At 41.1% G+C, this 25,266-nt stretch overlaps 4 protein-coding genes across 4 annotated transcripts; 1 reads left to right on the plus strand and 3 right to left on the minus strand.

Annotated features, from left to right (window-relative positions):
* The first annotated feature begins 1 nt into the window (after position 1).
* LOC135160464 (protein O-glucosyltransferase 2-like) lies at positions 2-3,975 on the plus strand. Its single transcript, XM_064117024.1, has 8 exons — positions 2-138; positions 267-486; positions 548-759; positions 865-1,076; positions 1,146-1,390; positions 1,470-1,707; positions 1,800-2,099; positions 2,188-3,975. Exons 2-8 carry the CDS (start codon positions 299-301, stop codon positions 2,329-2,331), a joined length of 1,539 nt encoding a protein of 512 aa, XP_063973094.1. The 5' UTR covers positions 2-138; positions 267-298; the 3' UTR covers positions 2,332-3,975.
* On the minus strand, positions 3,971-6,995 carry LOC135160461 (basic proline-rich protein-like). The gene is made up of 4 exons (XM_064117014.1): positions 6,548-6,995; positions 6,149-6,307; positions 5,811-6,039; positions 3,971-5,725 (listed from the first exon to the last, which is right to left on the minus strand). Exons 1-4 carry the CDS (start codon positions 6,605-6,607, stop codon positions 4,125-4,127), a joined length of 2,049 nt encoding a protein of 682 aa, XP_063973084.1. The 5' UTR covers positions 6,608-6,995; the 3' UTR covers positions 3,971-4,124.
* A 186-nt stretch (positions 6,996-7,181) lies between these two features.
* On the minus strand, positions 7,182-8,946 carry LOC135160466 (speckle-type POZ protein-like). Its single transcript, XM_064117029.1, has 2 exons — positions 8,050-8,946; positions 7,182-7,944 (listed from the first exon to the last, which is right to left on the minus strand). Exons 1-2 carry the CDS (start codon positions 8,804-8,806, stop codon positions 7,658-7,660), a joined length of 1,044 nt encoding a protein of 347 aa, XP_063973099.1. The 5' UTR covers positions 8,807-8,946; the 3' UTR covers positions 7,182-7,657.
* Positions 8,947-12,469: 3,523 nt separating this feature from the next.
* LOC135160490 (Krueppel homolog 1-like) lies at positions 12,470-20,371 on the minus strand. Its single transcript, XM_064117080.1, has 2 exons — positions 20,017-20,371; positions 12,470-17,580 (listed from the first exon to the last, which is right to left on the minus strand). Exon 2 carries the CDS (start codon positions 17,567-17,569, stop codon positions 15,992-15,994), a length of 1,578 nt encoding a protein of 525 aa, XP_063973150.1. The 5' UTR covers positions 17,570-17,580; positions 20,017-20,371; the 3' UTR covers positions 12,470-15,991.
* Positions 20,372-25,266: the final 4,895 nt, after the last annotated feature.

The following is a 25,266-nucleotide window of genomic DNA, read 5'->3' on the forward strand; positions in this document are numbered from 1 at the left end:
TTTATTGAAATTCTAATTATGTTATATCAATGCTGCATGATGTTACCATGAATTTCTTCTCATGGAAATTCATGCAATTGATCATTTCCGGTGCGCATTTCAAATGATGCATTGCCGGTTAACCTCAAAATGTAAACGGTTAGTTGAAATTGTCAGCAGTGTAAACATCATTGTTAGGAGCTCTTTGCAACTGGTTTTCCCTGCTGGTTGATGACAATAACTGGCAGACTGATTACTTCATAATAATTAGTATCTTTCAATTATAGACTGTTCAATAAAATAAGTAAATCCATGACAAATGGAGAGGATGATGTACAGTGCCATAGTAGCCCTCATGTTGATACTCAACCTGGCTACAATTGCATCAAGTGATAAATATGAGATTGATCCATCGAGAACAATTCTATGGGGTCCTGGTTTGTCTCCGGAAATAGTAATGCGAAGTCGTTACTTTTTTCTGCAACTAGTGGACGTCAATGGAAACAAGTAAATGAAATCGTATAAAAAATGCAATGAACTTAGGGAATTTACAGTATTCATCTTTCAGTGTTACTGAAGGTGTTGAGAAGGCTGATATCAGGGTAACTATTAGAAGCACAAACTCAAATGGTCATACATGCAGAGTGTGGATACAAACCCTGAACTCTAAAGATGGGAGCTACATAGTTCGTTATAGATTGTATCAAACCTGCTACGATTTTCGTATCGACGTTACAGTCAATAATCGCACAATTCCGAAGGGATCGATTTATGAAAAAGGTATTCATGACTCGTATGTTAAAATATGTTAGAAGAAATTTATTGAGATTCATTTGAAATCTCACTCTAATTGAATTGATTACCAATGCCCTTAAATCATTATAGGTCCTATTTATGAGGAAGAATGTGTGTGCCCAACTCTTTCAGTGCCCGATTGGTTAGAAAAATACCAGTGTTCATCAAACTACTCTCAAATATTAAATGACTTGAAGGATTTCCCCCAACTAAATTTCAGTAACATCAGAACGCAATTGATAAAAAACTACGCAAAACCCCACAGCGTCAGTCTCTGTCACTATGTGATAAAGAACAATAGGGTATGTAATTTCTGCCCGTCATCTGGAAAATTCATTTGATAGTTTTTCCTCAGTTTTATATTTTTTTAGATTTTTAGGAGATGCTACGGAGAACATGTAGGCTTTAAAGTATTTTCTGATTCTATTTTGTTATCATTAACGAGAAAAGTCGTCCTACCCGACACGGAATTCTTCATGAATTTGGGAGATTGGCCACTGGTACAGGAGGGAGGACCGTTGTACCCAATATTCTCATGGTGTGGTTCCAACGACACCAAAGATATTATTCTCCCAACATACGATATCACTGAGTCGTCCTTAGAAAACATGGGGAGGTAGATCGTGTATTTCTCTCCGCTTTGACCTATTTGTCTAGGATAGAATCAAATGGGATTGATGCATTCAATTTTTTAGGGTCATGCTTGACATGTTATCTGTTCAAGGTAATATTAAAACCCCATGGAATGGAAAGATCGAGAAAATGTTTTGGAGAGGACGAGACTCTCGTCGGGAACGATTGAAACTCATTGATATATCGAGAGAACATCCGGATCTGTTCAATGTCTCGATCACCAATTTTTTCTTCTTTAGAGATGAGGTAGCAAAATATGGGCCAGGTCAGCGGCCCATATCCTTTTTCAATTTTTTTGATGTGAGTATCGAGGAGTAACAGTGGTGATATGGAATATTTTCCTGCTCTATTTCTCTCTCACTTTGTCATAGATATTTTTTTATCTCGAATAGTACAAGTACCAGCTGAATATTGATGGAACAGTCGCAGCCTATCGCCTCCCGTATCTCCTCGCCGGTGATTCTGTGGTTTTTAAACAGGAGTCCAAGTACTACGAGTATTTTTATGATCGTTTAATTCCTGGGGAGCATTTTGTACCGATTAAGACCGATCTATCTGATCTGGTAGAAAAAATTCATTGGGCGAAGGATAATGACAGCAGAATGCGACAAATCGCTAAGGCTGGACGAGCCCTGATGCGGGAGGTTGCCTTACCTCATCATGTTTTCTGTTATCATGTATCGCTCTTGCAGGTATTTAGGGGAAAAATTTATCCGTTTGAGGAAATTTAGACATGTTGTTGGACATCATCGCCCCCTAACAACGCAATATTTCTTGCAGATGTGGAGTGAAAGAGTGAAAAGTACAATTTCAGTATTGGAAGGAATGGAAGAAGTCGGGCAGGTGGAAAATGGATGTCCATGTCATGCTCACAAATTCTCGACTGAAGCGAATGAGGGAGTGCGCAGTAAGGATGAGTTTTAAAAGTGATTATCTATTTCAGGAACTTAAATACAATAAACGATATGCGATAATTTGAAGATACTACACAAATCTTAATTGAGCTTCCATGAAATATCAAGAAAAGTTACGTGGAATTTGTATGGAAACTTCGATGGGATTTTGTAATGTAATTTTGTTTGTAACTTTTTCGACCGTTAGATGGCTTACGAGTAATTCAAATGGTTTCTCGCAGCTGAACATACTTCGGGATAACGTATAAACATGCTGCAACTCGAAGTGTAAATTACACATTCGATGTGGAAAATATGTATAACAATTTGATAATTTTTGAAGCGGATAGACCATCCCATGAAATAATTGAAAAATACTTCTCTTACAAAAAAGTTGAAAAAGTAATTATCCTCAATTGCTCCTTTATCTTCCAACTGAATAATTGATTTCTCATAAAAGTGGGTGTATTATTTAAGAACTAAGTTAATTATTATAAGTCGTGCAGACGATTACCAACCCAGTCCACCCTCAAACTTTGTTTAGAATTTATTTCGGCCTTTAATATACAAACTTTACTACAATAATGAAGCATATTCACAATTTGAGTGGCGATTATACTACTTGAATGAATTAACTAAAAGAGTAATCAGTATGAATTGTGTAAATCAATTTTCATCATTCTGTTATTTGATTCCCGTTGTAAGCGACTAATCTAACACATCTGATTTTTGCTGTGAGTTACTCACCAATAGGTGGCGTACGACTTTTTTCATGGTTTTCTCGTTGGTCAAAAATTCTTTGTTATCCTATAATTACACATGAAGCGCGGCAATCTTACGAGGTATGATTCTCATATCCAATTTTCGTAAATCGGATAGGTTAGTGAAGTATAACTTATTTCAGTTAATTTTTGAAGCGGATAGACCATCCCATTTAATTATTTAATAAAAATTCTATGTCGAAATGATCATCCGGTCCAAGTCGACTGAACGTTTCCTTCAATTCTCGGAAAATATTTTGAAATTGAAGGGCGACTAGGAAATTTTTGCATCAGTTGACTATAAATGCAATAGTTGCATCACAAGCCTACAATTTTTTTCGGGAGCTATTCGTTAATCATCAAGCAAAAAGCCAAATACTCTCAATGTTTCAATCACGACTGTGCTTCCTTTCTTTGAATTATAATTCCGTCATAATTCGAACTCAACTATACTGTCGATAAACTATTTGCCGGTAGATGGCCGTCAAATATTTTCGAAAAATTTTCCGTAGGTATTGGAGCTTCTGGAGGCAATATAGCATTTGGTAAGCTGCATACGAAAATGTATTGAAATTATGAGTTCAATATAAAAAAGGTATATTATCAAAGTTTTATAAATATACAGATATTTTTGAAGCGGATAGACCATCCCATAATAGTTGAAAGATATTTCCACATTAGATGAACACATTCTGAATATTCTATTTCCCGTTGGTGAGTAAATCGTCTAACATAATTGATAGACACCTCGCTAACGAAGGATCTCATGAGAGTTATTATGAGACCAATGAAGTGATTGCTGTAAGAATTAATGAAGCTGCTGATGCGATAGCTAAAACTAATGACTCTGATGAGCTTGTAGAAAATTTGCAGTTCAGGGGTAGGATTACACAATAAATATTCAATAACTATGAGCTTTGAGACAGAATTTTTAATGATAAATCGACAGTAGTAATCCACAATCAGTTAATCCTATAGTACAAACCCGGATCTTCACAAATCATTCCGAATCACAAAAAAGTTAGAAAAGACATTACATCCAAGCATTAAAAAATCGTTTCTTTCACTGTGGCGGTTGCTGATACCCATACCCCCCATACTGATTGGGTGGTGGGCCCTGTGGTCCAGGGGGTGGTGGCATGTGTCCCGGAGGTCCCCTCGGAGGATACTGCGGATATCCCTGTCCTCCCGGTGGGCCTGGATGGGGTGGATAATTCTGGGGAGGATACTGAGGATGCCCGTAATGCGGCTGTCCCCCTTGGCCAGGAGGATGAGGAGGATATCCCTGCGGAGGTTGTCCCCCGGGTCCAGGGGGCACATAAGTCTGCGTCGTAGCCGGATGGGATTGAGGGGGTCCATACCCGCCTGGAGGCTGTCCTGGGGCCGGTGGCCCTGCGTTACTCGGAGGTCCCTGCGACGGAGGACCACCTGAAGTCGGTGGGAAGTTTCCAGGGCCAGGGCTGGGGGATTGCTGGTGCGGTGGCCCAGTCTGTTGACTCTGCTGCTGCTGAGGTGGTTGTGAAGGTGGAGGTTGACTCTGCCCCGGGCCCTGACCCTGTGACTGCTGAGGAGGTTGACCCTGCGGCGGTTGCGAGGAAGGCTGTGACGATGGGGGTCCAGGTTGTGTGGGTCCAGGCTGGTGAGGAATCTGATGAGGTCCTTGATGAGGGCCATGAGGTGGCTGATGAGGCCCCTGATGCGGGGGTCCTTGGTGAGAAGGCCCGTGAGGGCCCCCTTGATGAGGAGGTTGATGGGGCTGATGAGATGGCAAATGAGAAGGCTGATGAACAGGATATCCTGAAGGTGTGGGCATGGGGGGCACGTAACTCCCTGCCTGAGATGTCGCTGGTGGAGGCCCACTACTGGGATACGTCTGGGTAGATGCTGATGGTGTACTCGTGGGTTGGCTGCTCTGGGGATACGTGTTTGCTCCGGATACAGAGGTGGTACTGAATGGTGGAGACGTTGACGTGGGACCGTAGGGGGTGGGAGGACCACCAGGACTCGGTTGACTCGAGTAGTTGGGCTGGGGAGGCCCTGAGGACTGCTGAGGGGGCCCAGGCTGCGATGGTTGAGCAACGTTATTTGATGTGGCTGGTGGCGGATAGTTCTGAGGTGGAACATTGTTAGGATAGGGTTGATTGCCTTGAGGGGGTGGAGGGTAGTTCCCAGGAGAGGGATTGGATCCGTAGGCACTCTGTGCCGGTGTCTGATTGGGGGGTTGATAGTTTGGTTGAGGACTCGGGCTGCCATACTGGCCGGGTTGTTGCTGAGGTGGCTGTTGAGCGTTTTGGGAGAAATTCTGTTGTGTTGAGGTGGCTGGTGAGTAGCCCTGCTGACTCGGAGGAGGAGGCCCGTAGTTTCCTTGTGGTTGGGGACCTCCGGGTGGAGGATATGCCCCCGGTTGACCTCCGTAGCTGTTGACAGTTGTTGGGGGCCCGTAGTTCTGTTGGGAGCCGGCTGGGTAGCCCTGTTGTTGAGGGGGGTTAGAGGGCGCGAACTGAGCTGGCTGGTTTGGTCCGTAGGAGGGCCCCTGGGGACCCTGGTAATTCCCGGAGGGATTCTGAGTACCATAGGAAGCTGGGTAGCCTTGCTGACCTGGCTGCTGGGGGTAACCTTGAGGCCCTCCACGGAATTGTTGAGGTCCAGGGCCTGGATTCACTCCTGAGCAAAGAACAAGTTCAGAGGATTCGGAGAATTAATTTAATCTGATCACATTTTTAAATTACGATTATAGCGGGTCCCTTACGATTCATAGCGGGTCCCTGGCCAGGCATCACAGGCCCTCTATACCCGGGTTGACCCATAGGCTGCCCCTGTGGAAACCCTGACATTGGCAATGGCTGCTGGGCATTCGGTGGCATATCACCACCTGGCCCAGGTGCATTGGGAGGCGCTCCCCCTAACGCCGGAGGCCCTTGGGGCCCCATCATCGGGTGCTGGGGCCCATTAGCAATTGGCGGCATCCCCAGGGGTGGCTGTAATCCCCCCAAAAAATAGCTTATCATGAATTTCGAATAAAAAGAAGAACTAATCTCATTGTAAAAAATTGTCAAAGATTCAAAATTGGATAGAAACTTCAACTACCGGCAGCAGAGCTTGAATGTTCTGATTTGCATCAGCAATGGACGCCAAATACACAAGGTTTCTGTGTAAAATCTGCTGATACTGAATGCACTCCTGGGGTTTCCCTTTGTTTTGGAAGTCCTGGATCGTCTGAATCAAGTGACAATTCTCATCTAACATCTGAAAAAAATAAATAAATTTCATAATATAAGGCAAGAAATATCTGAGGTATATCATAATATGGGAAAATTATTTAAACTATTTTGCCCAGCAACTAGACCTCTACTTCCCAAACTGGCTCTGTATCAATTACTGACTTAAAAGAAAAATAAAAAAGTTCTAATTCTTACAATAATCAGTGGGTGGAACAAACACGAGCAAATAATTGAACATTAAATGGTATTTCACTCAAAAAGTTACCTTTTGTATCTGTGCTGGGCTCGGTGGCGGCCGGCCGCGTTGTGCAAAGGTCACCGACATCCAGCCCCTTAATTATTCTCACAACAATGTAAAATCACTAGCTGCAACTCACTCAAATATACTTCAAACTTCCGCACGTGGTCTCACTGAGTATTTTGAACACTCGTACTCAAGGGTCATAAAAGATTCCAGACTCCAATCAGGAGTCCAGTCTTTGATCAGACAATGTTACCTGCGAGTCCTTCATAATTTAATATATTTGTGAAGATTAATAGAAAACTGGTGATGATGATACTGAATTGTTCACACCACGAAATTCCGAAATTGATTCGATGTTTGATTAGGTGTGCTTGATTTGTACAGCGGTTTATACGTGAAATCACGAAAGAACGTATTTACTCGTGGGCAATAGCTTGTGTAGCAGCCATTTGTAATCCGGAGGCATTCTCACCGGTAGTTCTTGGCTTCGCGGTGAGGTTAAGGAGGCGCTAGTGGTCAAGTCTAATGGAGGGAGTGATTTTATCGATAAGATGAAGGAAAATTACGAAAGATTTTTTTCCGCCCAAATTGATGGCGGTTCCTACGTCTGTTGAGATAGTGTGGGGGGGGGGGATTAATGAATAACAATATAGCATTGAGAAAAATATTTTCTTTTTGTACTGATCACTGCAGTTATTTCTGTACTGTACATTCCTTTGCTTTTTAAATCTCGTTGTACACAAATGTTTATACTTTTTGGAATGACAAATGTTCTTACGATACTGACAATCTTGACTCTCTAAATAAATTTAAGGACAAAGTACTTTGTTGAGACTAGAGATCTAACGTATTTAATATGAAATCCTGAAATTCTTGACGAATAGAGAGACATAGGACTCTCGTTATTATCGAATAATTTTAGGAAGGAATGTCAAAATATTGTTTAGGGGCAATTAATGACCTCAACTGAACACCAAACTCAGATTTCATGAACGACAAATAAATTTTTAAAGGCATCGAGAGTCCCTCAATGATTTCAACATCCTTACAAAACAATTAATCCTCAATACCAGTTCTTAACCAACATCGGAAGACACTCTCACTAAAAACAAAATTCAAACCCCATCATCTCTAGGTCTTCAGCTTCTTCAACTTCGGTTCCATCGCCAGAATAATTTCAGTCAGCAAACCTGCATGCTGTTTTTCCAGTATTTTGTATCCAGGAGACTTGACCACTTCCTTGAAATTTCTCGTCATAAACTCAATGACACATTTCTTCAATTGTACTGCTCTGAACAACTCCGCAGTCACGAGAATATCAGTGCAGTTGCCAGTGGTGACTGTGTCGAAGAGAATGGGTTCACACATAGCTTTGAGGCTGTCGAGACCAAACCTCTCAGCAACTTCCAGCAGAGGACCTATTCACGGAGAGTCTATTTAGTCATCTTGGATGTTAGTTGATTCTATCATTCAAAAATGATAAGGGAGAAGTCAACAAATCCCTACCAGCGATCTCTACTTACCTGCCGCCTCCTTGAGCTTGGGTACAGTATCAGTATAAAGATAAGTGATCATGGCTTTGAAGACCTCAGGTTCGATATCATTGATAGGAACAACAGTCCCATAATACTTGAACATGGTCTCGAAGACGACGCTGCGAGCAGACAAGACAGCTCTATGAGCATGAATCATCTCCCCAGCCAAGTCAAAGGTGATGTCCCTGAATTTGGCCTCCTCCGTCAGCAGCTTCCCCATGTCAGTCCCCAGGCAGTTCTCCACTTCATTGAACTTGGGTTTATCGTAAATGGATGAACCATCAGCCCCGATGATCGTCAACTGACACAGGAGAGTCAGAGTGTCATCGGGCAGATATTTCTCACGTTCACCAGCCGTCAAGCAATTTTTGTGGAAGAATCGAGTCGGGCCAAAAGGACGACCAGACACATACTTGTGAACCCAAGTGGTCGAGCAGTTCTTCTCCTGGTGAATAGATAGGACTGAAACTTCTACCTTCATGTAAATCTCATAATGTTCATCCGATTTGAGGCACACTCTCATCGATGTAAAGTTCGGTTCATTCCGTCGTGTCCCGTTTGGGTAGAACCTCAAGTACCACTTCGCGCCGGTCGTTGCACAAAGGAGAAATACTGAGGACTTTATACACTGACCTGGCAGCTCCGGTCGACTGCTGAAGTCCTTGATATTCCACTCGTAGTGATATGTGAATAGCTCGGTGCGAGTGCGCTGGGTTAGGACTATCTTCGATTCTGGATTCGACATTTTTAAGGTTCAGTGCTGTTGATGATGTTGCGAGGAGTTTTGGCTGTCGAGGAACTGGGGATTCAGCATTCCTTAATGACTGGGGGATTTCTGACTGTTTAGCAGTGTTTTGCGACGTTCACAGCAATGGCGGGCTCTGCTGTGGTTCGAGTTTTGCTCCGCGACTAAGGAATTGACAGGGGTGTCTTCATTATCGACTTCAATTTGCGAAAAACGATGTCAAGTCCCCCATTGCAAGCTTGGAATTTATTTGGGATGTGGCTGGAGTCGTGGAGGCCTTATGGACGTCCCAAAAAATGTAGAAGATATTTTTAAGGAGAATTCCATTGACAAACATCTCCAGGATACTGATTTTACCGACAGGGTAACCTCACTATGGTAAGTCGAGCGACTCAGGCTGAACATGTTAGAGGAGAGTTCTTTGTGTCTGTAGGTAAGACACCATCTTGTACAGTAATATTTTTTGTGGACAGCGGGATGAGGGCACTACCGTCCACATTACCGGTTAAACGTTTTGTAACGAACGAATATTGAGAGTCGCGTTCAGATTTGCAAAGTTTAAACAATTGTTAATCAGTTCAATCATTGTAATACAACAAGATGACACAGTCTCTGGTAGCAAAAATCAAAGAAGAAGAAACAGGCAACAGTGCAATATGTCCAACAACTCAGTTCCACGAAGAATTGGCTTCCAATCATCAAAAGAAAAACTCGTTATAAAAAGGACGCTCATCAACACCTTAACAAGAGACAAAAGCATCATCCAGGAAACTTCTACAGCTCTCATTAAACGACCGATCTGAATTATTTGCAGATATTGTGGTGAGTTTGGACTATCATCGATACATTTAACATTTTTCTGAATCATGTGCGAAGAAGTCGGTTAATTATAAGTAGAGATTATCTAGCCCGATTGGATATTTATATTCATGATGCGTTGGACAAATTTCCATAAGTTTTCGGAACACCAGTACTCTGGAATGATCATGCAACGGTCATTGTTGCAGGGTGTGATGGGAGATTTTCTTTCTCCCAAACACATTTCGACAGTTGACTGTACTCCCCATGAGATAATTTTCCTGGGTAATTTGTTAAATAACATATGCATTATTGCACTGCCAACACAATAGCCAAGTACTGGGATATCCCCAAATTCCTTAGGGCCACAAAGCATTCGTTTAGAAGCAGAAGGAAAAATGAAGTCTCCCTCAAACTCCCAAGAATTTATTTATCAACCGTTTTGCCCGCACCCAAACAAAGAAAATACCTCCTAAAACGCTCCCCCCAGAAATCGATAAAAGAAAAAATTCTACGCAGTATCTTCTGCATCCTCCATCAAGAATCCTCAAGAATCGTTGAGTTGCGGCGTTTGGGGTGCTACCCCAGATTCTCCCCCATCTAGCTCCTACGAATCCATTAATCGTAGGAACCCCTCGGTCAGGAGGGTGAAAATGCCAAAGGGAGTTGCGTAAAAACGAGGCCAGGCAATACAGAAGGCGTGGTCCATGCACGCAGCAACGAATTTCCTTCCGAGTTTTTCTCCTTACGAATCTCCCTTCCCAGCCTATCTATTCTTTTTTTTTTCGGGTGTTGAATGGCCCTATGTGGGTTGCTGGGTCGACAATACATGATAAAGAAAACGGGAAGGGGAAAAGAAGGGCTGAAGCATTTCCTCCACTATGTTTTTCCTTTCTTCCCCTTTACGTCACGTCCCTGATGTAAGAAACGAATAAAATCGAATTATCTGGGGTAGTAAGGGCGGCAGGATCGCGCAGTTGGGCTTGATCAATACATGGGGAAATTTCTTGTTTGAAATTCAACGCATCTATCTACCCATTTTACCCCGGTACTAAACATTCTCAGAATTGTCTGCTATTTCACGTGCACCGAGAGTCACAATTATTTTGTTTAAGGGATAACGGAACCCCTGCCCTTGGATAGATTTACAAAATTGTGGTTGCTCCTTGAATTACTATTTTTTATTTATGAAATTACTTCATTGACTCAACCATTCAATCATCGAGTCGATAAAAGACTTTTGTGGATAAAAATAAGTAATTGTAGGAGAAAAGAGAATTCTTAAAATTCATAGAGACAAAGAAGTTCCGTTTCAGCCCAAGTGCTGTTGATCTTTTCTAGGGACTCGAGTCTGTTTTTTATTTCAGTTTTATATTGCTTTTACTTGTGTCTTGTATCCATCTGGTATTCTATAATTTGTAACCCGGTTCTTATACCAGCTTCCCCCCGTACAAAGGGAGTGTTGTTAGCATGTAAACTCCCCAGAGCACGTTTATCGAATAAAATAACAATAAAATGCACAACTATGGTGCTGGGATCAGGTGCCGTTAGGTATTACAATCAAGAACCCTGGATTCTTAGAATAAAAAACGTTGGTCACCAAAAAAATAATATCTAACGTCCTAACGAGTGCAATGGAAAATTATTCTGGATATCCAATGAGACCACTACATGTTGGCTCTTTTTTCATGAAAAAAATTGATAAATAAAATGTTCTCCCTTGAATATATAAATTTACAAACATGGATGATAACATAATTCAAATAACTAAGTGGTTTATAATCCTGAGAGTGTGGAATTTACGGATAATTCGGGTTCTCGTGTGAAGATACCTTATTTTATAAAAAAAAACAATCGTATGCAACAAAATTTTACAATACAAAAAATATTTTCGCGATGGATAGGACGAACCGCAAAGAAAAAAATTATTCTGAAGATAGATTATTGCTTCGGAACACCTTGAAATGCCAAATGAACCTTTTAAATGCCGACTAGACCAGGGATTTCCCTGGCGCTCCCACAGAACAGGTGGAAAATTCCTTTTCCTGTCTCTTCAAAATATTTTCGGGGGTTCAACGACCCATCGTTGCTGGTGGATCGAAGGGAAAGGCAGTTGAGCGTGAAGAATGGTCAGAGTGTAGGGACGGAAATTTTTACCTCTGTCCTTTATTATTCCTCTGTTCGGTCGAGGGACAAATAAAGGGAAAGTCGAAGTCCTCGAGATTCGGGGGATTGGCCCACCTTCCCTGGGTTCAACGCCCCCACAGTCGGGCCCTCGTCAGGTCAATAAAGAGAGAGGAGGAATGGTCAAAGAAACCTGTATACAGATAGCCATAAGCATGAATCACAGGTTTTAGTGGTCACTGGCCCTTTTCTATTAATGGAAGTGGAGAATCGATTTCGGAGGCAGGTTGCAGGGCCACACGTAATGCCCTGTGGAATTTTCGGTTATGACATCGAGGGCAATAGCCTCGATTTAATAGTCATCCTCAGCATGGGGGAAATGTCCATTTTCTTTTTCCAGTGCCGATGCGATCTTATCCGATGTCATTCGATACGTTCAATAATACTTGACATTCTTAATTTTCTCGCTTCCGAATGGGAGTGTTGTAATCATTTGAATTGAAGGGTTCGGGACAACGCAGAAGTACTACAGAATTTCCCAGGCAGCTTTTGAGTTAACTAGAAATTTCTACAGCGAATAACTTACACCCAAAGCCGATTGAAGACCAAACGATGTAATAGTATAAATACCATTGAAATCCATTGAGTCAGTGACTCGTGACCAAAGGATGGGCAGGAGATTCATTATACTTAGAGTAACTCTTCGAGACATCTCAAAGGTATAAATGAAAACAAATGATATTTCTCGTAATTAAAAAGTTTAATCTTCCTTAAATTCTCTCGTTCGTCGAGGTGCATGTATTTTTCATTCACAAAATGAAATAATTACCACAATAAATCAATTATACCATAAATTATGTAATCCAACAGACAACCTCTTACACCTAAATATATAAATTTCATTGATTTTCGTCATTATGTACAAAAGAACTAATGCGAAATGAAAAAGACAGTGAGAAACTTAAAACAACGTAACAACACACGATCATGACAATACAGGATGATAGATATTGAATTAAAACCCTAAAATCATTAGGTTACGCATTTATGATTAACTAGTACGTTTTTTTTTTGTTCATTTCAATTCCATATTATGTAATGGAAATTCTTTTCACCGTGCGATTGTTTCACTATCGATTTTCGGGCAATTCGTTTGAGTATGAGAATGTAACATGCTTCAATGTTAATTCATAAATAATGTAATCAATATATACAATGCACACACTCACAACAAGAGTCATTCGGCAGAAAACTTCGCTTTAATAATTTTTTTTCTCCATTTTTATCTCATAATTATCTTAATTACTTAATTTAAGATATATGCTTGTAATGGCAGGCGGTTCCGTATTCTTTTTATTCGATCAGACTGGCACTAATAATTATTCAATTTTATTTTATCATTTTATTAATCAAATGGGCGAGATCTGGGATTAATTCAGAAGTGGATTTGTTGATTATAGATTTGAAATTTGAGTTTATCTCGATAAGGAGGCGGTTTAGAGATAAATGTGTTGAGACCTTGTTGAAAGATAATTTGATTCTCCATAAAACTGCTCCTGTGACATTTTTTTCTAAGTCGACTCGTTTCCGAGTTAATGGCAATGGAAAGTCTCCAATTTTGAGGTTCATCGCCGTTGTCTATCCTTTCACTACTCAATTATCAATTAATCGCGAAATATATTAATTATGTTTTGAGATATATTTCTTAACATTAGCAAAATCGAACACCGCACGTAAATATATATTTCGCACTCCAAATTTTCTCTTCTAGTTAAACTCAATCAATTTCTTCATTTTATCAATTAATTAATCAATCAATAGTAAAGACAGGGTGTGCCCTCTAACCATTACATCAGCCTCGAATTTTAACTACAATATAATATTCTTTAATCGCACACACTCTATTGCCAGTCTTTGTACACATACTTGAGAATGTAACGAGCGAATGATTATACTCGATTATGTTCGTCAGAAACATTTAAAAATATGAAATTTTCGTTAATTGCCAGCCGGACGATAAGCACGAGGTATATATTGTAATGAGCCCAGAGGTTTAAGGCAACACTGGTGCATGAAATAGTGATTTCAATGCATGGGATTATGACACGGCGACTGGTGCTTTCGATAACCGGTGCTGGCACTATTTTTTCATTTATCAGCTTGATGAAGGGAAATTATTTCGATGATGGGGGAAATATACTGGACTATCGTGAATTCATCCCAATAAAAAATTGTTCCAAAGTTCAGGGAATTTTTTTCTTTTTCCTTGAGGGTCAATCGACCCTCGAGGACGTTCAGAGTAAAGGCCAAATGATTGTGAGGGCGTCATCATTCGTAAACATCTTTGGAGCTGAGGTTTAAATCGTTTGGAAAACGTTTAGAATTGAGAGTCAAATGGCTAGTAAACACATTTAGAATTGAGGTCCAATGGGTATTGAGGATATTCAGAGTTGAGGGTCAAATCATTTTGTGAGGACGTTTAAAGTCCAGGGTCAAATGATGCTGCGACAGTGAAGGTGGAGGATCAACTGGTCGAGTCTTCAGCAGTCCTTTTGACCCTGGGCTCCATAAATTCCTGAATTGTGCTCATTAGCCATTTTTCCTGATTTTTCGTTGCGTCCTTCATGTCCTTTTATTAAGACTGTTCAGTGCGGGAATAATTTTTCGTTAAGCATGATAAGAATAAACGATGTATTTTGTTAACAATGGTTTTTATTCATCATTTTTTTTTGAGAATTTTCTATAAAAATGGAGATTAATCTCCAATTTTTATTGATGCTGTGACTTTCACTCAGTTTTGGGGATGAATTCACCTCTATTCCAATCAAAAAATTACCTTTCTATCGATATAATCCACCCCCACGGCTCTTCCACTTCATCAAACTTTAAAACGAAACTATTAATCATCTACAATATGTATCTATGATGCCCCATGTAGGGGCTGTCCTGAGAATTTTTGGAAAACCTCGTTTCATATACTATGAAGGAAAAATAATGTTGAAACTAAACGAATGAAAAATACAATTTTAATGAATGAAAATAACATTTTGAGGAAACAGTTCAGGCACTGCGTGGCGTGATGTTTCTTGAGAAATGTTTTGTTTATCTGTTGTGAAAAATGATTTTTCGATGATTGTTTTTTTTATGGTTGTACACGTAAATATCAGTCTGATAAGTCTGCAATTGTCAGACAACGTTGAGACATTGAAAATGATTTAAATCGTAATAATGGAAATAAGGAAAATAATTAATAGGTCGATGAGGAGAAATTTTAATAATAATTATACGCTTGTACTGGCAGTGGGCTCAGCTACCCTCAATACTCTGGTAGTACGGAGTTCTTATCACAGAGATATCAATTGTTTGGTGCTTTTTTAGTCTAGCCACGACGTTTTTAATGAATAACAAATAAAAAATAATATTAAAAAAAATAATAATATTAAACAATCGAGAAAATGATAAATGTTTGACATTTTCTTTTTCTTCATAAATAATAAATTCTTTTGGGTAAATTTTTAAAAACGGGATTTGTAATTTTTTTCATTTTTACTTCTTGTTTTTTTTTCTCTTATTCGTGAATTTTGCGACTTGAGATAACCGAATTATAAAATTGAATTGATAAAATAATAATGAGATTAAGGGACGATTACACACGTACACGAAACGACACGATTCAAACGCTTGTCCCAATATCGGGACTTTTAATAAATAACTCTCAAAAACTTTACGATCTCTAGATTTCGAATTCACGTGCTCTTTTAGGATTGTTTTTGTTCATTAATATTCGGCACGCTTTTCTTAACATTAATTTTTGTGCAGGGAAAATTATTTCTCAGAGGAAAAATGACGGAGACGATCTTTCTCGCTTCTAATCTCTCAAAAATTCAGAGAACGGCATCGAAGGTCCTTTTCCTTCCCCTCTTCATCAGCAATAAAAAAAACCCTTCAATGTCTCCGCCCTTTCCCACACCTTTCTGATATTTTTTCAGATTAACAATTGAAAAATCAACATTCGACTTAAACTCCAACTTCACAGAACTTTTTTATGCCGCATTTACTGAGCCACAAAAAAAGTCCTGCAATATTTTCAGTTGAACCCCATCATTGTCAAGATAATCGTCAAATTCTGAATGGAATACTTTCAACAGTCGAAAAAAGCCAGAATACCTCTTCGGTAAACGACTCCCGACTCCACCCCAAAGATCTCACTCATCCCGATCACTTTCTCCCTGCACATTCTCCCCTCGTCCTCACCCCATCCCACTAAGACGCCCTAGCAAACTGAATAACCGAGCTATGTCTCTGTGCAGCATTCTCACACCTCTCACTCTCCATGCTCTCCAGAATCATCTTTGACCTCTTCCTCGGTGGCAAGATGAGTGTCTCCCTAGCAGGTACAGCCAGATCCAGTGGATCAGGAGACGGTGCTGGTGATACCGGATTGCTGCTAGGCGGTGTCAGTATCTGCTGCTTCATCATAATCCCTCCAAATTCCCTCCTCTCGACCTCCACTGCCTCCAGAGCAGCCTCCACCCTCCTCCTGGCATCATTACCAGCCAAATTCATCAGTGTTCCCTGACACTCCTCATTAACCTGCAGCGCATATCCCTGCTCATAGCCACACCCAGCATCCTGATACATGTAAACCGGTGCAGTTGGCACATCCTGCGCGCCGAATACCTTGTCTTCAGCAGCAGCCGCAGCAGCGGCAGCCGCCAATAATGCAGGATTGACTCCCTGTCCCTGCCCATACATCCCCTGGCTCTGCTCCCTCGGATACAAATAATACGGAAACTCCCTATCTCCAGTCTCGTAAAGCTCCCTCACCTCCTCAGTCTTGCTGTTCTCTTTGTCACTGCTGCTGCTGCTGATAACACTTCCATCTGAGCTACTCGAGTGCTCCGAATGATTAGAGTTTATATTGATTCCATTGATGCTCTGCGATATCTCAATAACCGGCTCAATCGGTGAATCCCTGGGTGATGTTGTTGAGTCTGCATGAGTTTTGATATGCGCCTCCATTGTCTTCTTCGAATTAAATGTTTGACAGCAAAGTGTACATTTGTAGACTTTCTGTCCATAATGAGCTACCTGATGGAGCTTCAAGACATGATTGTAACCAAATGATTTGTTACAGATGTCACAGGTGTATGGTTTTTCACCTGTGTGGGTTCGTGTGTGGACTTTGAGCTGTTTTGAGCAGGTGAAGCCCTTGCCGCATGCCTCGCAGACATACGGCTTTTCTCCTGTGTGTGTGCGCATGTGGATTACGAGCTGGCCAGACTGGATGAAGGTCTTGGAGCATATCGAACATTTGTGAGGACGCTCACCCGTGTGTATCCTCATGTGTCTGTGAAGTTTGCCAGAATGTTCGAATGCACGACTGCATACATCACACTTGTAAGGGCGTTCCTTCGTGTGAATTCTGCGGTGGACACTTAGGTTTTCCTTAACCGAAAAGGACTTGTTGCAGTACTCGCACTGATAGGGCTTTTCACCCGTGTGGGTGCGATAATGCCGGGTCAAACGGGCTGGGACTGCAAAAGTCTTGGAGCATATATTACAGCGGTAAGGATCCTCACCGTCTTTACCGTGTGAACGGAGGTGAGTCTGGTAGAGGTTCTTCTGGTCGAATGTCTTTTGGCAGATGAGACACTGATAGGGCTTCTCGGGTGATGGCTGGGGGGCTGGAGTTAGGCGGGTTAAGGTCGAGGATGGAAAGATTGTGAGGTCTGGTGAACATACTAGAGATTTCAGGGGATCTTGCTTCGGAACAACGTCCGGCATCACGTGCGGATGACGAGGCTGACTTATTGAGTCGGGATGGTAGTAGCCAACCATCTTCGTGGATTCTGGAACAGAAAGATCATTTTTGTTAGGGACTTCTATTGTTCTATTGAAATTCCTCGCGATAAAATTTTATGATTAAAAAATTTCAGAATTTTTTATCCAGATGTTATTGAATATAAATTATATTAAGCTCCAGCAGACTCGGGAACAGACGGCTACCGTACGTTAGGGGTTAATTGTCACCAGTGACGATGAAACTATTCATGTGAATAGGTTTTGAGGGATGAACAGACACAATGGGATCAATGAACTAGAACTATGCGCGTTAGATTCCTCTTACGAGATCACACTTCTTGTAGAACGTACCCGTATTTCAGCACGTAGTCCATATTGATATTTGCCAAATAATGTGGGCTCATTGGCTTTTAATTAAAGCAATAGAGTACCGATTAGTCGGCAAATATCGGGAAAACTAGTAGCGGTGGTAATCGTCCAAATAGGCAAGAAATATAATGACCCAGTGAAACGTGTACGCGATTGATTTGCAAATGGTAATGCAAGACCTTTGGAAAAGGTTCAGGGAAGGTGATCTATAATAGTACGGTAATTTTTACAATGGCATAGACGATCCCAAAATGAACAAGTGGCCTCTTGATATTTTCCACTCGTTTCCGAGACACCGCCGATTAATAATCTATTTACCTAATGACTAGGTCTAGCGGGAAATGTCAGAATATGTTTCCTAGATACTAGAAATTGTCGCGCACATCGACCGACTACGAATGCTAGCTTGATAAATTTCCGATAAACAGTTACTGGTATCATCTTATGGCAATATATTTAAAACGAGTAGCTTCAAGGGCAGCTAAATTTGGCGTGTGCTATCTAACGATTGTCCGTTTCAATATCGAATAGACGAGTGAGGGGTTGATAGTGTAAAGCCACACTAGGCTGACGTTTTATTGATTTTTCTATTACTGCTATGGACAAAAAAATTAGGAATTACCAGTGTGACGTGCTGGAAACCCTTTGGCATCTTGTCAATGGCTCATTAATTAAATTTTTAAAAATTGAGAAAATTTACCGAAAGAATGACCCTCTCAGTACATAATTGGAAGATAATCTGACGTTTCCTCTTCAATTTCCCGAAATGCCACGTAACTTCCGCTTCGAGGGCGAAATTTTCAAGAAAATAGCCAACTCTAACAGCCAATAATTTGCAAATCATTTTCATCCGCCTCATAACTCCCACTCTCGTTTTATTAATGTCATAAAAACTTTTGATAAGCGAAATCGTTTCATCTCGTAAAGAACTTTTTGCGAGGAAAAAAAAATGTGTTGATATGACGTTGGTGGCTTCAGTACGTACGAGTTGAGCGAGTCGCAACTTTATTAACGTACGATGAGCGATAAAAGTGGCGTTGGAAAGGGGGTTGTAATTGCGAGGGGGAGAGGACTTACACGTGGGATATTCGCAAGAGGCTGATACTGGGGGTTGGCGGTTGTATTCTGTGCAAAATTGCAAAATGTCGGGCCTCCATTCTGGTGAAAACCCTGTGCAACTACCTCCACGTGTATTCGCCACATTTTTTTATAGCGATCACCGACCTCGTGCAACTCGTAGCGCGGTAAGGACGTCGAGTTACATCACAAGTAGTACAAGAGGTACTAGCGTGTAATAGAGGAAGATTCATTGAAAGTGTTTATGAATGTGCGAAGGGGGGGGAGATTTTTTCGGATGATTGGCGAAGAGGGAAGGGGAATATTTTTTTTTAACATGTTTTGAAGGAGAGATTTGGGCGCTGCGCGCCTGCCCTGAAAATATTATCGATCGCACGGGTGAATTTAGCTAGGGGTCCTAATGCCGAGGGGAATTTTCGGACTGCGCAAATGCTCAATGCGCATTTTATTAGATTTTTTTATGACGCTCCCAGCCCCTAAGAGGCTTCGAAAATGATTTGTCAATTGTAAACAAATATTTTTTTTCCGCTCATTTTTTTACTGAATGAAAAACCGACCTTTCTTTCTCGTTTTAGGGCGACCCAAATGTCGATCAATTATTATATTTATATATAATGATTGTAATGTCTAATCACTGTGTGAATCACTCTTTCGATCGTTAAAGACCTTCATTTTGGCGTTTGGTTGATGTCGATAAAAAAAATCATTCACAAGTAAAATGAAGAAGGAGAACGAAAGGAGAGAATCTCTATTTTGTCTTAGTTGTTGATGAAAAATTATATCGACGCTTGTTTGTTATTGAAGCGTCGGTATTAGCATCAATCAAATATTCGAATAGAGTGTCAACGGATGTGCCACGACAACTTCTAATTATTTGTCCCCTTAATTAGACTCGGCCGTCGAGTCTCCACTAACTAATGAATATATTCCATCCTCGGAAACGAGAAAAGAAAATCTACGAGAAAGAATTTTTTTTTAAATTCTTTAAGCTACTTAAATTATTCATTAAATCAAATTAAAATTTCACACGTTCTTACCTCAATACTTCACTCGACGAATTATGTTTGCGTCTGAAGATTCCGTCGCATTGACATTAAATTACCACAACCTCACTCAACAATGACTATTGAAAAAACGATAAATTGTCGGATAGTTCAATAAAATTGTTCTGCGTCAAAGTACCACTTAATTCCTCAAAATTGTTACTTCTCAGATTAATCCAATCGAAGATTTATCACAAAAATAAATTATACGTCAATCCACTTTCTCGGACAGATGTTGTCTCATTGCGCTCACTAATTTCACTGACGTGAGGCCGTACGATCCAAAACAAGGAAAACCAAAGGACCCGCCTTTGAATGACCAATCCAACACTCTGCAATGTTTACCTCCTACTCGTACCGTACGATTACACCCGATCATCAACGAAGTCACTTCGTTCAATCTCTCCCCACCATTGCCCTCTCCCCCCTCCATTGCTCTTCACCTTGCGCGTGGTTCCCCCACCTCGTCTCTCGCGTCTTCCACAAAACGAATGCGAAAACCATTGCGAGAAAATTCAGACCCCTAGCGATTGCCATTAAAATCATTTTCCCGCAAAATTCAAATTGAATTTTTGCAAAAAAAATTGTTTCAGGTGTTATTCGCAAAATGTAAGGGATCTGCAGGTGGCTGTGATCCAATAATGGGTCTAGGGATGAATAAATAATTCTCCCGTGGACGACGCGAGTCAATAGTTTCCCAGCGGAGGCGCGCCGGAGTCTCCACGCAATGACGACGACGACCTACAATTTGGGGCGACCGAGACCCCGGCTATTCGCAGCACGTGGAGGCAGCCGTTCGGGTTTCTCCTCGCGGACGCGCGTGCGAATTCAACAGAGGCGAATGGGTGAGCGGTTTTTGCATAGCTTTTGCAGTAGTGATAGTATATCGAGAGAATTTCATCCACTATTTTTTTAATGATTGGAAAATTTTCGCAATGAGAGATGGCAAATTGTTAAAGGTCTGGAGAAGAATTGCAATTGCAATTCACATGATTTGGCGATTTTTTGGCGATCGCCAGATTCTTTAACCGATGTCTCGGCCGCTGGAGGAAGGACAGGGTTCACATGTGAGCCTTCCAGGAAGGGCAGGAGGGGGAGGTGTGCAGAAAAATCGTCTCTTGGGGGTCTCAACCCTTTAGTAGATGCGCTAGTTTTAGTAACTCCCTCCCACTGAACAGACTTCCGATAGAACTTTGTTTTTGCGACTGGGATATTTTTGTGATGGGGCGTTACGATTACATGGCAGATGACTTGACGATGGGTTTTTTCTGCCAATGGGCAATTTTTTTTACGTATGTCGTGGGCGCTGAGGGCCCGGCATGTGGGCCTTCTCCGAAGGGGACAATGGGGAGGTGCGCTGAAAAATTACCTGTTTGGAGTTTTAACCCATCAGTAAACGAGTTCTTTTTCTCATCTCATATTCGCACTCCTGGGACCGACGTTGCGTGAGAGAAAATCTCTAGGCGCGCCGGTTGTTATGACGCGTCAGGAACCCGTGGTCGGGGCACGTGGAGATGTTCTCTCTGCGTAACATTGAGTATCCAATGATTCATTATTCGCCGCGATTTTTGCGATGAGCAGTGGGAAAAGCACTGAAGAGTGTTATCACTCTTCCACTTATTTCCCCATCCAAACGATTTGTTGATTTGCTCATTTTTTTGCAATGGACAATGTTTTGACAGATATCCTCATACAGGAAAATTCCTCGTTTACGATCTGTAATATGTAGCCCTTCATTTTTTACGGTTTGCAGAGAGGTTCCGATTGGAGGGATATTTCCATGAAAATCGTTTTTCCAAAGTAGAGATGAGGTTTTAAACGACATTCCAATAAAAAATCTATAAATTCAAACTCGAAAATATTTCCTAGACTGTCTGCGGATTACATCAGTCACCCATTTAAATCCCTGCAGTTCCACGAATCGATAACTCGAAATTTTCCAGTACGAATGCACGCAACAATTCCGTTTACCTCAACAATAACATCTGACGCCACCTATAGACGTATTTCTATTGAAATCGAGAAGTGCAGGATAAAAGAAACCAATTTTTCACAACATTTACAAAATTACGTAACCACTCCACGTGTCGAACTCAGACCTTTGCAGAATTCCACGAAAGTCATTACATCACCGAATCAGCTCCTACAGCAAACAATCATTAAATAATTAGATAGAATCTCGTTCTCATCCTGTCCTCCACCATTCGACTCCATAATCTTCAAAAATAAAAAAAAAACCTTTGTAATCCCTAGTCTGGATCCGCCAACCAAATGGAATCCGCAATATCTCGTCAACGGAGCCCTCAGAAGGACCCGGGAGTCCCGGGAGCGACCAACCGACAACGTGAGAGCGAAAAAGAGCGCACAGGACGTCGTGACCTGCGGGGATGGTCTCTCCTGGTGCCTTTGACGCGTGCAATTCACAGACGTAAGAGGCCACCACACAGACGCAATATCGTTCAACTTGACTTCTCGTTTAATTCCGTCTACAAACAAGGAATGTACACCGATAGGGACTACGTCATTGATAGCGGAACAGGGGGCGGGCAGAGGGGGGAGGAGGAGGAGGAGGTTGAGGAGGACGCGCGTGTGTAATGCCACGCGCACTTACACCAACGTCATGCTTATTTCGCTTTCACCTCGACTGTTTTTTTTCTATACCCGTGGAGTTCAGGTCGACACGCGCGGCTAATACGCCCCACCTACTATTTTTTCAGGCACCTTGTTTTTTCCTGCCCACACGTTTTGCAAATATTTTGATGAACCGCCGGAGGAGGATGAGAGGCCGACGGGGGGGATTTTATAATCAGCAGCGAATGTATAAACAAGTGACTTTGGGAGAAGTGATGAAATGAAACACAACTTGACTATTTTATTGTCTCTTATGATAATTAGGTGTAGTAATTTTTGGTGATGAATTGACATTTTCGAATGGGTATTTTTACATAAATCTGTCGAGATTGTACCAACGATGAGGGCCAGGGTTGAACCAACTTTGATGAAATCTTGGGCAATGTAGGCTCTGCCTTGGAAGAAGTGGGGATTATTCTATGTTGGTTGGCTCCAATGCTGGGTAAGATGGATCTCCGGGGTGAGATGGATATCCATTAGAAATGGTTTCATTATTCATTTCAAAAACTTTTCTAGTTTCCAATCAATATTGGGGGATTATTAGGTAGTTGGGAATTAATGAATTCGTAGGCTGACCAGTGGGATTCCCTAAAAACGGAAAAAACTCGCTGGTGAGCATGTTGACTGTCTCTAGTCACTCGAGTAGACAACGCGAATCCCGATGGGAGCGAAAAAAAATAACAGTCCTCTTCGCTGACGGCACCCACCTACCCACCCATAAGAACTTTTTACTTACCAACATTCTTCTGAAAAGTTTACAGTCGGTCACTTTTTCATTTGTTTTTGACGCAAGCTATAGTTTTAAAAGTCACTTTCGTACGGTGGTTCTTTCTGAAGTTATTTTTTCTTGAATACTAACGTACGAAGTAGGAATACTCCACGTGTGTTTATCTGACGAGTCACACGACAATTATTTTGCATCGCTGATAATTGATTCTATAATGTCTCCACGAATAATTTATTTTTATACGATTCTACGAGGAATAAATTATTAACTCATCAAGAAGTGCAATAAAAGCCTCTACAGTCTTGAAATTTAATGCAAACAACGAAGCGATTCAACTCAAACTACCGTTTTAATGAGTAATTTCACTTTTTCGAACCAGAATGTTGACAGACATGGTTTCATAGCCCTCTCCCAAGAGATTACCTCAAAATAATATTACTTCAAGACCCCCAAATTAATCTACTTGTTTTTTTTTCTTCTATTCCAGAACTGATTTATCTCTTCGTTTTAATTTTTTTGTTTACAACCTCTAGGGTAATTTAGGACGAATTTCATGACTAGTGTAGTGTCTCAAGGCCATAGTAGGTGTAAGTGTTTTTTCTCGTATCTTTTTTTTTAATAGCCAGACTCTTACGAAATTAACGACCCTGAGGGACACACGTATTCCCGCGAGACCTCTAGGCTCTGCATAATAAGAATGTATAACAGAGCATACGTAACACAACATAAAGTCCAAACAAATGTGTAGATACTTGATGAATAAATCCCTCATCCAGAATGGAAAAAAAAATCAGGAGAAAAGATCGAAAAGCTAACGTTTCGGTTCGTAAAATTGTAATTATCATTATCGATACTGCGTGGCGGCGTAATACTTTGTTAAATAAACTATCGACAATGTTTTTAACTGAAAGAGAATGTCAAGTGTGCGAAAAAGGCCCGCTTTACGGACCCTAAATGGTTGCGAATCATCCTCATCTCCCATTTTTCAAGCTGCATGTCTCGACGGCTGACCAATAGTTACCGAGACTACTGCAAGACCAGTGTCCACTTTTTTTTTCGAAAATAAAATCCTTGATATTGGCTCACCTCCTCGGGGTGTTAGCTAAACGCAAGTCAATATGTTTTCCCTTTTCCTTTCTCTTGAAAATTGTTGATAAGATGAAATGCGTCTCGACGGACACGTGTCATGCCTTGATAACTGAAGGATAGGCGCAATAAAGAAGGTAGTGGACCCTCCGCATTAGCGCTGGCTTTTGCCGAGGGTCCGGGGGGAAGCAGAGGACCCGGAGTCGTAGGAACTAGCGAGGTAAACACCTCGTGGTGCCATAAATAACTCAGAATTATTTTATGAATCACAAAAAAATGAATTATTGAGGAGTATTTTCGCTTGAGTTATTTCTCAATCGAAAGCTTTCTCAAATAAGTATTTACGCTGTATGTAATGAGTGTTAGTTCAAGGCTTCACTTTATTTTTATTAGAAATTCAGGGTCATTATGGTTATCAAAGATCACGCGGTCCTTCTAGAATTGGCAAAATAATTTTTTTCCAGAGAGATCTTGAGCTGATTTAAATTGCAAATAGTTGTGAGATGACAAGGGTCAGGTAGACATGTGTGAGGAGGTTTTTTATGTAGAATTTTATGGACTACTAAAATGATCTTCCAGCTCCTTTTAGAAGAACCATTCATTCATGCGATAATTGGCGATTTAATAAACATTTTGTTACGCCGCCAGTTATTACAGTCATTCTAAATAATACAGGGCATTTCCTATTATTCTAATTGCAGGGTTAAAGTTGATGTATGCAGAGGGGCTCCATTTCTCCCCAAGGGTGGTTGACCCCCAAGACCACTTGGCTGTCAATCCTAAAGGTCATTAACCCCCCA

Source organism: Diachasmimorpha longicaudata, chromosome 3 (genome assembly GCF_034640455.1).
Source record: "Diachasmimorpha longicaudata isolate KC_UGA_2023 chromosome 3, iyDiaLong2, whole genome shotgun sequence".
NCBI lineage: Eukaryota > Metazoa > Arthropoda > Insecta > Hymenoptera > Braconidae > Diachasmimorpha > Diachasmimorpha longicaudata.